Here is a 13,748-nt window from a genome sequence, read left to right as displayed (position 1 = left end):
ATTGTTTACAGTTGTGATCACTGCAATTGATCATCGCAACCACGTGGTACAAAGACATTTTCAATGATTTTGTAGCTTTTTTCTGTGATTTGCACTGTCCAATGACAAATGAGCACAAAGAAAAGGCATGTAAAGATAGCCACTTGCCTTACAATGGTTGGTGCTGAAGAGGTTAAGATCTGATCATGAAATTCTGAGTTCCAGCAACATAGCACTACAAGGTGTTTCACATTCCAACATACAGTATGTGTAACACAAAAGTCAGCTTTAGAATAGCTTCATCAAGAAAGAGTATATAAGAGGAGAATTCTTTCACATTCACATTTTAGAAACAGCCACTTACTAAACGCCTAGTATCTCTCTTCCTCTGAGGTAAGGTAAGTTTTTACTTAATATACTAAAAAGTTGGTCTACATGACATAAGTTACCTGCACTTGTAAGCAGTAAATGTTGATTTTGTCTTTATATTATAATTGTTACCTGTGCAGGTATGTCTTTACTATTAGTTTTGCCTGCGATGTTTTTTTGCAGACTTGGGTTTAGGTTACTAGGCTGGTTTTATCATGATCCTACATAGTACATAGCTTTTTCCAATAAATGAAGGGTAGGGGGGCATAATACAAAGAAAGTTTAATTGGAATGTATTTATCTTTTTATTTATTCTTTTACTTAATTTTGATATCCATTAATTTTTTCCAGTCCTATACAAAGTACAGCAACACTAGTCATTTCCCCTACAGAGCTTGGATTGTAACATGTAACCTATCTAGTAAAAAAACAACCAGATTCATACCACCGCTCAAGACTTGCTCCCCTTACCATGCATGGACAATCTGGGTGCAGGCTTCCATAGCCCTTCTCCTCTCTACATCAAAGGATGAAAGATAAAAGCTGCACCCCAATATTAGCTCTCCAATCTTAGTTCAGCGACTGCATACATCATGTCTCTACCCGAAAAACAACCTTTCTTAACCACTTTCCCTCCAGAGGATTTACCCCTTTTCTTGACCAGGCCATTTTTTGCATTACGGTGCTGCATTACTTTAACTGACAATTGCCCGGTCATGCAACGCTGCACCCAAATTAAATTTACACCCTTTTTTCCCCCACAAATAGAGCTTTTTTCGGTGGTATTTGATTGCCTCTGTGTTTTTTATTTTTTGTGCTATAAACAAGAAAAGACCAACATTTTTGAGGAAAAAAAACAATATTTTTGACTTTTTGCTATTAAACATGTCCAATGAAAAATTTCAAAAATCTAATTGTCATAAATTTAGGCCAAAATGTATTCTGCTACATGTCTTTGCTAAAAAAATCCCAATACATGTAAATTAATTGGTTTACGTGAAAGTTATAGCAATTACAAATGGCAGTATATATACCAGAATTTTTTTACTTAAAATTTTTTACTAGTAATGGCGGCGATCAGAACTGCGGGATTGCGGAACTGCAGCGGGCAATCTGACATGGGGGGGGACTGACTTGGTGTCACCAAGTGACCACCAGTGACACCAATACAGTAATCAGTGCTAATAAAAAGCACTGACACTGTACTAAGGGCACTGGGAAGGAAAGGGTTAACATGTGGGGCGATCAAAGGGTTAACTGTGTGCTGTTTTACTGTGTGCTGTGTGTGCTTTACATTGCAAGCACCCTGGCTTGTATGGCTCTGCACAGCAGAGCCATATAAATCAGTGTGCAGGAGCTGACAGGAGAGAGATCTGTGTTGTTTATACACAGGTCTCTCCCCCGTCGGTGATACTCGGCAATCGCCGGGTGCAGGCAGGGAATCACCGGCCAGGACACGGTGATTGGCAGCTGAGGTCACGAATGGCAGCACAGGTAGGGCACGCGCAGCTGGCACACAACCCCCTATCCGGAAATGCAAAATCATGTATATACACTTGATTTTGCCCACCCTTGCTGCCCTATAGCAGTACTTATGCTAAAAGGTGGGGGGAGGGGGAGCGGTTAATGTTTTTCACAGCTCCCGGCTTGCTCACAAGGATAAATACAGCAAGAAGAGCTACGATTGGAGTACGGTTGTTATCTTTCTATTCAGTAGCAGTAGTAGTCACATTCATCTAGACTTGTTCTGGAATTTTAAAGACATTTCCAAACTTACTAAGCCACTTTTTCAGTTCCAATGAGTGTCAGGAAGATACTTCATTATGTACATTCACACCTAAGAACGCCTAATCCAATCACATGCAGCATGTTAAGATTGGTTGTCCAAGAGCAGGATGGGAGGTTTGAAAGTTGTGGTGCCATCCTGTCCTCCTTACATAACCCCATTGTTGGTGCCAGGAATCCTGATTGGATATTAATTCCTTGATTTCCATGAGTAAAGGTGTGAATTGTTGTCAATTAACTGGGGTAGAGATGTTAAAATGGCATTATATGACCATACTTCTTTTACACCCTTGTAAGTATGCTTGCTTTGTATGTAAAACTGAATTGTAATGTATTTATATTATATATTCAATTGCCCCCTGCCCTGATCAACACAAACTAACATATTTGAAGCAAATCTTTCTTTTTTTAAGTATATACTTGTCATAACTGGATCTGTGTGCTCTTCTTTGCTGTGCAGTAAGATTGGGACGGTGGGAGGGGTAGTCATTTCAAGTATATACATCCTCAGGTAAACTCTGTAGAGTGCCTTAGCAGAACAAAAGGTGAGAATCAGCATGATTTGAATGTTTAACCCTTTTTCACCCACGACCTATGTCATACGTCAGCAGTAGTTGGGGGGGGGGGGTTGGGTTACACAAGCTCCCGCCTGCTGTAGCACATTTTATATATACATTGTATACAAATTCTTATGTAAAAATATATAGTGCGCCTTATCAAAACAAAAGGCACAAAGCAGCATGTTTTGGATGATTAAATGTTCTGCTGTCAGTGATGTATATCATACCTCGACAGCAGTGAGGTTTTAACACATGATGTGTGTAAACCTGACAAACTGGCTGTCAGATGGACGCGATCGGGCGACTATACAAGAACCTGATCCATGGCTATTCCTCTTGAGTTTGGTGTTGTTCATGCACAAAGTGAACAGCAACTGATATATCTTGGTTGATGGGTTTTGCAGATGCTGATTTTCCAGAGGCACCTGTACGTTGCTCCCGTGCTTCTGAAACCTACATTTAGGAGGCCTTCCTACATAAATTAGAGAACAAAGACATTTTAAAAGATGGACACAAACATTGGCATCACAATTAAAATATTCTTCAATAAGATATTTTCTCCCAGCAAGTGGATGAGAAAATGTTTAACCACATCTTAAAATACTGCATATGTTACACTTATGACATTTGAAGCACCCTTTCTTATCTGAAATTTTACAGACATTTTTCGGATATTTCCTGACTGGATCGGCTCTTACTACAGGTCTTTGAGTAGTCCGCTTCATTTGTAGGTATGTAGTGGGGTCTCCGCACCTCTGCACACGTATTTTCATCATTAGCGAGGATGTTGTTGTGCTGCCTCATGATTTTTTAAATCCTTTTAGATATGAAGTTATAAGTCTGTATAATAGGAACCCTATTTATCACATAGATTTGTGCATAGATTTTCATTTTGAATCCTCATTCTAGCATATAGTAAAGCTTTTCCTGAACTTCATCATGGTATTATAGGAATTTCTGGTGCATTGTCAAAAGCTGTGTAGGTAGGAAGTACAAACTTGAATACTGGTAAATTTTCAGCTAGCTGTCTAGATGGTGAGCACTCGTAAAATGTAATGTAGTATTCCTATTTGTGGATTTATAATACAAGCTTGTAATGATACCACCTTGATTGTTTAAAGTGGTTGTAAACCCTTACATATACCCGGTGAAGTGGCTGGCCTCAGGTGATACACAGAGACAAAACAAATTCTCCTACATAAGTTGTACCTGTCTAACTGCAGTCTTCTCTTCTCTACATTCGTTCAAAGTATTGAATTTATAAAGCTTGTATGAGAGTTCAGAAAAAATGGGACAGTGAGCTGAAATTACACAGTGCAAAGCTCAGCTAGGAGAGCTCTGAGAGCTGATTGGAGGGAAGTGACACCCCCCCTCTCTCCGCACAGCTCACAGGAGCGGAGCTGAGGCTGTCAATCTGCTGGAGGTCCCTCCCCTGTCACCATTTTTCTCTTGGTGTCAGGAAAACTTGTCAAAAGTGATTAATGCTGATAGCAGAAGAATGAAGCAGCAGACAGAAATGACACTAAGGCTCTGTTCACACAAATGTGTGTTCTTTGTGCTTTTTGAAGAAATGCACTACAGTCCATTTAACATGGTTTCCTAGGGAACAAGTTCACATCTATGGTTTTTTAAGCTGCTGCGTTTTTGGAAAGGGTCAGGGACTTTTTATAACAGCAAAAAGCAGCGTTTTTGCTACAATAGAGTTCAATGGAGAATCTGCTGAAATGCATGGTAGCACATTTTTGCAGCGATTTTGCCACAATTTTGCCGTGTTTTACATTTTGCATTTTTACTCTGCCCAGTAAAAAAAAATTTCCACTTTAAAAAAAAAAAAGCTGAACAAAACGCAAATCTTGGCAAAAATACGTGTAGAAAAATGCAAAACGAACTACAAAAAGCACTGCAAAATGGACAAAAAGCAAACTGCATAGATGTGAATGGAGCCTTAGTGCACTATAGAAGGATGTGCTTTGTTCATAATCCATGTCTGAGTTAACAACCACTTTAACGACAACCCAAAAGTGATTTGTATTTTATGCAAGACAGGATTCAATTCAATCACTGGCTAAATGGATATGAGAAAATCAAAAAAACGTATTAATCATACAATCATCATAGTCATGCAATCAGCAACATTTCGTCCCCTTCCACGTAGCCTGCTGCCCACTCCTTGGATATTTTGGTCAATGCTGAGGTGCATTTAAAAGTTTGCGAACAATGAGATTTGTCCATGTAAGCTTTTTCCTCATTAGTAATTTTCCTATGAATTCTCTGCCAAAGCTTCAGTTGGCCTTTAAAGCAAAAGCACTGTGTACACAAATACAAAAGAACTTAGGGTGTTAGATTTAGTTAGTTTCGATCAACTAGTTTGCATATGACCAGCCCTCCCAAATTCAAAATCTGAAACACAATTGTTAATAGTATTCAGAGATCTAAACATCTCTGCCATTAGAAACTCTACCAATAATTTTGATTAGACCACAGCTGGGTTGTGCATTTTTTTATTTCTGTTACTCATTTACTACATTCAATATCCCCAGTACGACTCTTGTCTTCAGCTTGTCCCCCTTGCCATACAAAAAGTGAAAAATGTCACATAACTAGCAAGGAGATTACCGTGATTTTGGTGGGATTTGGTGATTTGCCTTCTGTGGATTTTCAGGAAAAGTGGCCTCTACTTTCACAGTAAGAAAATGGTTCCACTTCAAAGATAGGAGCGCGCAGTGATTCTGGCTGGGAGACCCTGTTGCTGTGTGGTATGACTTTGTTAGTTATTACGTGTTAGTGAACGGGGGTACACATGGCAACATACTAAAGCCAATGGGACCCAACAGGTTAACCTAATTTGATAATTAGGATTTTTTTTAGACAAGAAATGGGGATTTTGTGATCGAGCACATCTTGTCCATTATTTTGTGATCAAGCACATCTTGTCCATTCCTTCTTCAAAAGCCATATCATAAGAGAGAGGACAAAGCACCTCTTATTGTGTTATCAAAGCCACACCAATTTTTATCAGTAATGGTATATATCAGGGATCAAAATTTACAGGAATATACTGCTTGTATTAAGAGACGATTACAACATTGATATAGCAGGCATAGAAGTGTTTATAGTTGATAAATAATGTGTTAGTGGTAGTTCCAATGTTTTATGTCACACAATACAAGCACAATGGTTTAGCACTAATCCACTAGTTCTTTAATGAGATAACATTCTATAATTATTAATATATACCGCATCTATGGACCACTGATATTGTACTTGAAATCATTTTAAATGTTTAAAATGTTTTTCTTTTAGTTCTAGTACATTGTCACCTATAAACCTTGAACCGGCAGATTTTTCAAGCAGTAAAACCAGAAATGGTAGGCTAAATAAAATTTACTACTTGTTATCACATATACATAATTGATACAATTCAGATATTATTGTACCTTTTTGTATTTACAGGCTGATGATTCCATCAAAAGACAGATCAAAATGAAGCTAGAAGAGGTAATACAGAGTATATCCTGTACAAATTAAGCCATACAGACATTTGACCTAATGCATAATAACAGACGCTATGGCTATGTACACATGGGTATTTTTTTTAACCCTAGCTTGTAAATGGTAGTCTGAGAATCATCATTTATGGATGGTGTTCACACTTCACCAGCAAATATTTAATGTATATTTAGAAAACATCTACAGAGCTCAGTCCAGTTTCCAATATCTTGAACATGCCTACGAAATTCTGCTTAAAGTGGTTCTCTGTATTAAGGTAAGAAAACCTTCTGCAAGCAGTTCCCCCCAAGTCCCCCTCAAATACTTACCTGAGCCCAATCTTGATCCAACGATGTGCATGAGAGCAGCATCTCTCTCTCTCCTCACTGGTACAGACACAGCAGCTGGAGCCATTGGCTTCTGCTGCTGTCAATCACAGCCAGCTGAGGGGTGAGCAGGGAGGCGGGACTGAGCCGCATTCTGTGTGTCTTTTGGACACAGAACCGGGTTGGGAGTGAGCATGCACTCAGCTGACTGGAGGGGCCAGGAGCACTGGCAGGGACTCAAGAAAAGGAAGATCGGGGCTGCTCTGTGCAAAAACATTGCACAGAGCAGGTAAGTATAACATGTTTATTATTAGGTGATTGTAGCCGTATTAGTGCATTTGCGACATAAACAATTGAGTACTGTCCGTGATACTTTTTTTTATTTGCACTAACATACAATTTTGAGGACAAGCTTTTGGGGTATGTCCCCTTCTTCAAAGTCCAAGCAGTACTCACTCCAAGAGTACTGCTTGGACTTTGAAGAAGGGGACATACCCAGAAAGCTTGTCCTCAAAATTGTATGTTAGTGCAAATAAAAAAAGTATCACGGACAGTACTCAATTGTTTATGTTTGTTATTAAAAATTAAATAAAAAGTGAGCCTTTAGAATCACTTTAATGTTTGTTAAGGGTGCAGCTAGCATTCCTGCATTTTACACTTCCAGATTACAATTTGAAAATATTTCTTGAAAACATACAACGATCGTGCCATGTTTCTCTTAATGTTAACCAATGCTAAATATAAATAGCAAAAAAAACCCCAATGTGAAAAAAATATAAAATGAATATAAATATAATAATAAACAATGTGCACAAAGAAGTAATGAATAATAAAGTCCATCTCTATATCGTGATTCTTTCAATATATAATGATGACTTGTGCCATTCAAATCTTCGTTTTGACATATGCAATGTACCTTCACCAACACTGACAACACTTGTGCTCTCACCTGAAATTTTTGACCGCACAATTAAGTTTGGTCAAAAATAGCTTGCGTCCATTACATGGACATATAATGGTAGTAAGACCTCTATCAAGACTCCTTCACTGCTGATTCAGATCTTTCCTTCTCCTCCGCTCAGCACACATATAGAAGAAATATAGACAAACCAATAGTACTTTATCGTTTAAAAAACTAACATTTTATTAAAATATACAATGGCCACTCACATAATACAGGTGCTCCATTGCACCAAATATTGCACAAATGAATAAAACAATCCGTAAAAAGGTAGCTGACACTCTCAGGCTCTAATGGATCTCACCGGACTCCTCTCCGTGAGCTCTCTCCAGGACAGATCAGCTGACTGGGGCTGGTTGTGACGTCTGGGCTACAACCCATGGCGAGAAGCTTGGTGATGTTTCGACGCTTGCTGTCAGCTGACCTGTCCCAGAGAGCTCACAGAGAGGAGTACGGACAGCTTTTGAAATTATAAAGCACTGAATCAGCAGTGAAGGAGAGTCTTGATAGTGGTCTTACCACCATTATATGTCAATTTAATGGACGGAAGCCATTTTTGACCAAACTTACCATATTTTGTGCTCCATAAGACGCACCTGACCATAAGACGCACCTAGGTTTTAGAGGAGGAAAACAAGAAAAAAATATTCTGAACCAATGGACTGCAGACACAGTACAGGAAATGACCAGAGACTGGAGACATAGTACAGGAGATGACCAGAGACTGCGGACACAGTACAGGAGATGACCAGAGACTGCAGACACAGTACAGGAGATGACCAGAGACTGCAGAAATAGTACAGGAGATGACCAGAGACTGCAGACATAGTACAGGAGATGACCAGAGACTGCGGACATAGTACAGGAGATGACCAGAGACTGCGGACATAGTACAGGAGATGACCAGAGACTGCGGACGTACTACAGGAGATGACCAGAGACTGCGGACACAGTACAGGAGATGACCAGAGAATGCGGACATGATAGGGGATGACCAAGAGACTGCGGACAGTATAGGGAATGACCAGAGACTGCGGACAGTACAGGAGATGATCAGAGACTGCGGACAATACAGGAGATGACCAGAGACTGCGGACAGTACAGGAGATGACCAGAGACTGTGGACATAGTACAGGGGATAACCAGAGACTGTGGACAGTACAGGAGATGACCAGAGTCTGCGGACAGTACAGGAGATGACCAGAGACTGCAGAAATGGTACAAGAGATGATCAGAGACTGCAGACAGCACAGGGGATGAGCAGAGACTGCGGACAGTGCAGGGGATGACCAAGAGACTGCAGACAGTGCAGGGGATGACCAGAGACTGCGGACACAGTACAGGAGATGACCAGAGACTGCGGACATGGTGCAGGAAATGACCAGAGACTGCAGACAGTACAGGTGATTATCAGAGACTGCAGACAGTACAGGAGATGACCAGAGACTGCAGACAGTACAGGGGATGACTAAGAGAATGCTGACCTTTGGGGAGGGAAGGGGAGCGGGTACCTGAATTTGACTGGTACCCGCTCCCACTTCTGCGGAGTTGTCCTCCCTTTAGCGTGGGTACCCGGCTGGCAGCCAGGTGCCCAGTGTGCATGCGCGAGAAGCGCTGCGCTTTGGTCTGGCATTTTCTGGGACCTGTCATGTGTCCCAGAAGATGCCGTACTATTCACAAAGCTCTGCTCTTCTTGCACATGCGCACTGGGCACCCGGCTGTCACAGCCAAGAGCCCACGCTAAAGATGCCGACGTGGGAAGCCTTCTCAGCGCTGGACCGAGGAACAGGTAAGGCCCTGCTGCAGAGAAGAGACGAGAGGCCGGCCCGGTATTTTGACACGGCGGCGGCGGCGGCGGTGGGAATACCGTAAGACGCACTGACATTTTTCCCCCTTTTTTGGGGGGAAAAAAGTGCGTCTTATGGAGCGAAAAATACGGTAATTGTGTGTTCAAAAATTTCAGGTGAGAGCACAAGTGGTGTCGGTGTTGGTGAAGACACATTGCATATGTCAAAAGCAAGATTTGAATGGTACAAGTCATCATTATTTATTGAAAGAATCACAATATGGAGATGGGCTTTATTATTCATTAGTTCTTTGTGTACATTATTTATTATTATATTTACAGTATATTCATTTTATGTTTTTTTCACATTGGGGTTTTTTTGCTATTTATATTTAGCGTTGGTTAACATTCAGAGAAGTGGGGCACGATCATTGTATGTGTTCTGTATTTAGCACATTTTTATTAGTATGTGTAGGTGTGAGCTTTTCAATTCAATAACATTTTTACAGAATTAAATTTTTCCAGATCTTTGGGAGTGCTCACAGGTTTTCACATTTACATTATTCAAAATATTTCTTCATTTGTATTCAGGTAAATACGAAATATTTCTTGAATATTGAATTCATTAAATATTTCTTATTTACAGCCAGCACATGGGGTTGTCTGATCCTTTTAACATGTTACCTGACTACGTTTAGAGCTTGGGAGGGATGTATAAGGTGTCCCACAGAAAACTCATAAACACCCATAACAAAATTTAAAAAATACCAAAAATTTGAGAAAACATTTTGAAAAGATATTATTCTTTATTCACATAATTGCACCTCAAAACCCTAACCTACAGGTTAAAAAGAATTATAATTATGGCACCACCTGGGAGGACTCAATGAGTGGAATTATAAATCCAACAATCAAAAATTATAAACAAAATTTATAAACAAAATATCACAAACAAATATTCTAAACATAGGGATTGATTTACTAAAGACAAATAGACTGTGCACATTGCAAGTGAATTTGCTTGTAAACTTAGTAAAGGAGGTCAAGTTTCAGCCCGGGTTCACATATATGTGGTGCGGTACATTGCATGTGATTCGCACAGGAACCACACCACATTCCTGTGCAAATCACATGCGATTTGTGTGCCGTGCAATTGGAGCAATACATTTTGTATGGCTGTAATCGCACTGCACCCGCACCAAAAAGGTGCAGGACCCTTTTTTTGGTCCGCACTAGAATCGGATCGCATGGGTATTCACCCCTATGCTATTGGATTCTGCACATCGCACTGAGTTTGGTGGACCAATTTCAGGGTGTTGTTAACTTAACATACAGACCCGCAGCGGTTTGCATGAACTGGGTGCGATTCTGATGCGGTGCGGAAATCGCACTGAAAACGTTGCGAATTGCGGACCGCGTCAGTGTGAAGCCAAGCTCACTTTGCAAAGAATAACCAATCACTTAAAAGGAAAATAAAAAAACAGCATTTTTGCTTGCACATGATTGGATGATGGAAGTCAGCAAAGCTTCACCTCATTTACTAAACTTTAAAGCGAATTCCCTTGCAGACTGCACCTGCATATGCAAAGTGCACAGCCTATTTGCCTTTAGTAAATCAACCCCAAAAATTCATCAAATGAATGTCACAGTACTATAATCTATAGAAACATTTACCATAACAGGTTATTTTGAGTAAAACATTGAAAAACAAAACACACAATAAATACTGCTTATGTGTTCTCCTCCAAATAGCATCACAAGGAATGCTAATGTTGGATCAAAATGGTAAGTATGGCATGTTTGTTATTTTTTTCTTTAAAATAAAAGGCTTTAGAATCACTTTAATCAAGTGACATTCAGTCAACTAAAGTGTTGTGTATCATAAACAATTGTCAAGGGTTTTTTTTTTTGGATTATCATCATCTCTTTGCAGCCACTACTTCACTACATAAATGCACTCCAGTAATAGGTGCATGATATTACTTAGAGTAAGTTCACCCATGGTGGCAAAAGTGGACTGTGTCATGTGCATTGGCATGGCGCCATGAAGTCACCACTGAAGAATGTTACAAAGCAGGAAAGCCTTCAGGAAACCAGCAGATAGTTAGTTGGGACCAGGTAACTTCCCATGAGAGCTATAGCACTGTGTAAGTGAGGACGAACGTTTATCTACTTAGCTTTGGGAAGCCAGTCTGTGTTGTTCTTAAAGCGGTATGAAAAGAAATCCACAGCAAGCATAGCACCAATTTCACAGTTGTGCCAAGGAAACAGAATGACGTAAAGATGGCACACTGATGTACAGATAGACAGCACAGTCATTGTGCCATGAACAGTGTTTACAATGCACATGTGCAAGTGGCATCATGGACAGCAGATCTCCTAAATGGCATGTCTTGAAAAAGTTTTAAAGATGCCAAGTAGTAAGTTATACTATAATGTTTGAAACTGAACTGAGCTGAGCTGTCCTCCAAAGTTTTTTACTACTTTAAACAGATAGAAAGTAAAGTTGGAAATGAAAAAAGCAAAGCATGCAGATACATTAAAATATACCCATCATTAAAAAAATTTGATTGGTGGCCTTTTTTAAAAGTGCTAGATGCTCTTATTGTGTTGGGTTTCAATACTTCTGAATCAATGGCCTGATGCAGGAAAGAAACCAATAAAATGTGGAAAAGTCAAAATTAATTTTCTCCATACTTATTTCAGGTCAGTGACTCAGACAGTATTATAACCATAGCAGTGGCATACTTCTCCCATGCCATGTATCATTTAAAGTTGAATTTGAAGTAATGTTAATGCGATTTTGTATTAATTAAAAAAAAATATTAAACATATATTTTAAATGCAAAAAGCTTAGGTAAACTGCATAAACATTCAGATGATAGTATCCTTGAACCCGGGACTTTATTTTATACCAAGAGATGTGGCAGCCAGTAGCATGGTGTGTGGGTTACTGTGTGGCCCTAGCATCCTGGCCTACCTATGCCATAGCCTGTGCTGGCCATGCAGAAATCCGAGCTTATACAACTAACATAATTGTGCTAAACATTTCTTTCTTCTCATTGTTTTTTTTTCCCCCAAACAGTATTATCAAGAGTATAAAAGCCTCTCAACCTCTTTGAAGATTGATCTTTCAGATTGTGTTAATGAACTGTACACTATAGCGGACGATGTGGACACATTCCATAAGAGAGCCACCATCGGCAATGTTGTGGGAAGTGCTGTTGGGATTGCCGGTGGAATCACCACCATTGTAGGCATTGCTCTAGCTCCAGTGACATTCGGTGCATCTCTGATTTGTAGCATTGTTGGAATTTCTGTAGCTACAGCTGGAGGAGTCACTGGAGTTTCTGCTTCCATAGCAGATGCTGCAAATACTAAAAAGAAATGTAATATAGTAAATGAGAAGATAAAAAACATTAACAAAAATATAAATTCATTAGAAGAACTTTCTTTAAATATTGAAGAATATGCTACAAATATCATAGCTGTAGGTAGTGTACCTTTTGCGAAACAATACCCTGATTGTGTCAGAATGGGGAGTAAAGGAGTGTTTGTTGCAGTGGAGGTAGGCAGATTGGCTCAGCTTGGGAGGATACCAACAGCTGCAGCCCGAGGGGCTCAGTTAGCAGCACAGGGAGTTCGAGCAATTCACGCGGTTTCTGGAGTGTTTGCTGCATTGTTTGTAGCCATTGATGCTGCCTTTCTTGTAAAGGGATCAGTAGAGCTGCATAGAGGAGCCAAAACAAAGACAGCAGAAGAGATACGGGAGATTGCGGATGAATTGCTAGGAACATTAAATGACATGAAAGAAAACAGTGAAAACCTGCTTGATGAAATGAAAGGAGTTACTATAGAACTTATTGAGTAATGGGATGCATACCAATTCATACCTACACATATATGTCAGCAGTGACTTGAAAAACATATGAAGCCATCACTTTACATTGACGTTGCTTGCTGAAGTTCTTTATCATGTTTAAATTGTATCTTATAATCATTACAAATGCAAAATTACTACTTCTATCACAAAATTCTCAGAACTTAGTAACAAACAGGAAGGTGTGTATGTGTGTATATATATATATATATACAGTGGGGATCGAAAGTTTGGGCACCCCAGCTAAAAATGTGTATTAATGTGCATAAAGAAGCCAAGGAAAGATGGAAAAATCTCCAAAAGGCATCAAATTACAGATTAGACATTCTTATAATATGTCAACAAAAGTTAGATTTTATTTCCATCATTTACACTTTCAAAATAACAGAAAACAAAAAAATGGCGTCTACAAAAGTTTGGGTACCCTGCAGAATTTATAGCATGCACTGCCCCCTTTACAAAGCTGAGACCTGCCAGTGTAATGGATTGTTCTCAATCATCGTCTGGGAAGACCAGGTATGTCAATCTCAAAGATTTTAAATGCCCAGACTCATCTGACCTTGCCCCAACAATCAGCACCATGGGTTCTTCTAAGCAGTTGTCTAGAAAACTG

General features: G+C 39.6%; 1 protein-coding gene across 1 annotated transcript; it reads left to right on the top strand.

Moving 5' to 3' along the window:
* The first annotated feature begins 233 nt into the window (after window positions 1-233).
* LOC149459190 (apolipoprotein L1-like) lies at window positions 234-13,364 on the top strand. Its single transcript, XM_089681520.1, has 5 exons — window positions 234-372; window positions 3,354-3,424; window positions 5,997-6,061; window positions 6,147-6,191; window positions 12,341-13,364. Exons 3-5 carry the CDS (start codon window positions 6,059-6,061, stop codon window positions 13,124-13,126), a joined length of 834 nt encoding a protein of 277 aa, XP_089537646.1. The 5' UTR covers window positions 234-372; window positions 3,354-3,424; window positions 5,997-6,058; the 3' UTR covers window positions 13,127-13,364.
* Window positions 13,365-13,748: the final 384 nt, after the last annotated feature.

This window comes from Staurois parvus, unplaced genomic scaffold (genome assembly GCF_062004578.1).
Source record: "Staurois parvus isolate SC_StPar_1 unplaced genomic scaffold, SC_StPar_1.0 ptg000270l, whole genome shotgun sequence".
Classification (NCBI taxonomy): Eukaryota; Metazoa; Chordata; class Amphibia; order Anura; family Ranidae; genus Staurois; species Staurois parvus.
The sequence above is the reverse complement of the archived record's forward strand: the minus strand, read 5'-3'. Positions and strand labels throughout refer to the sequence as shown.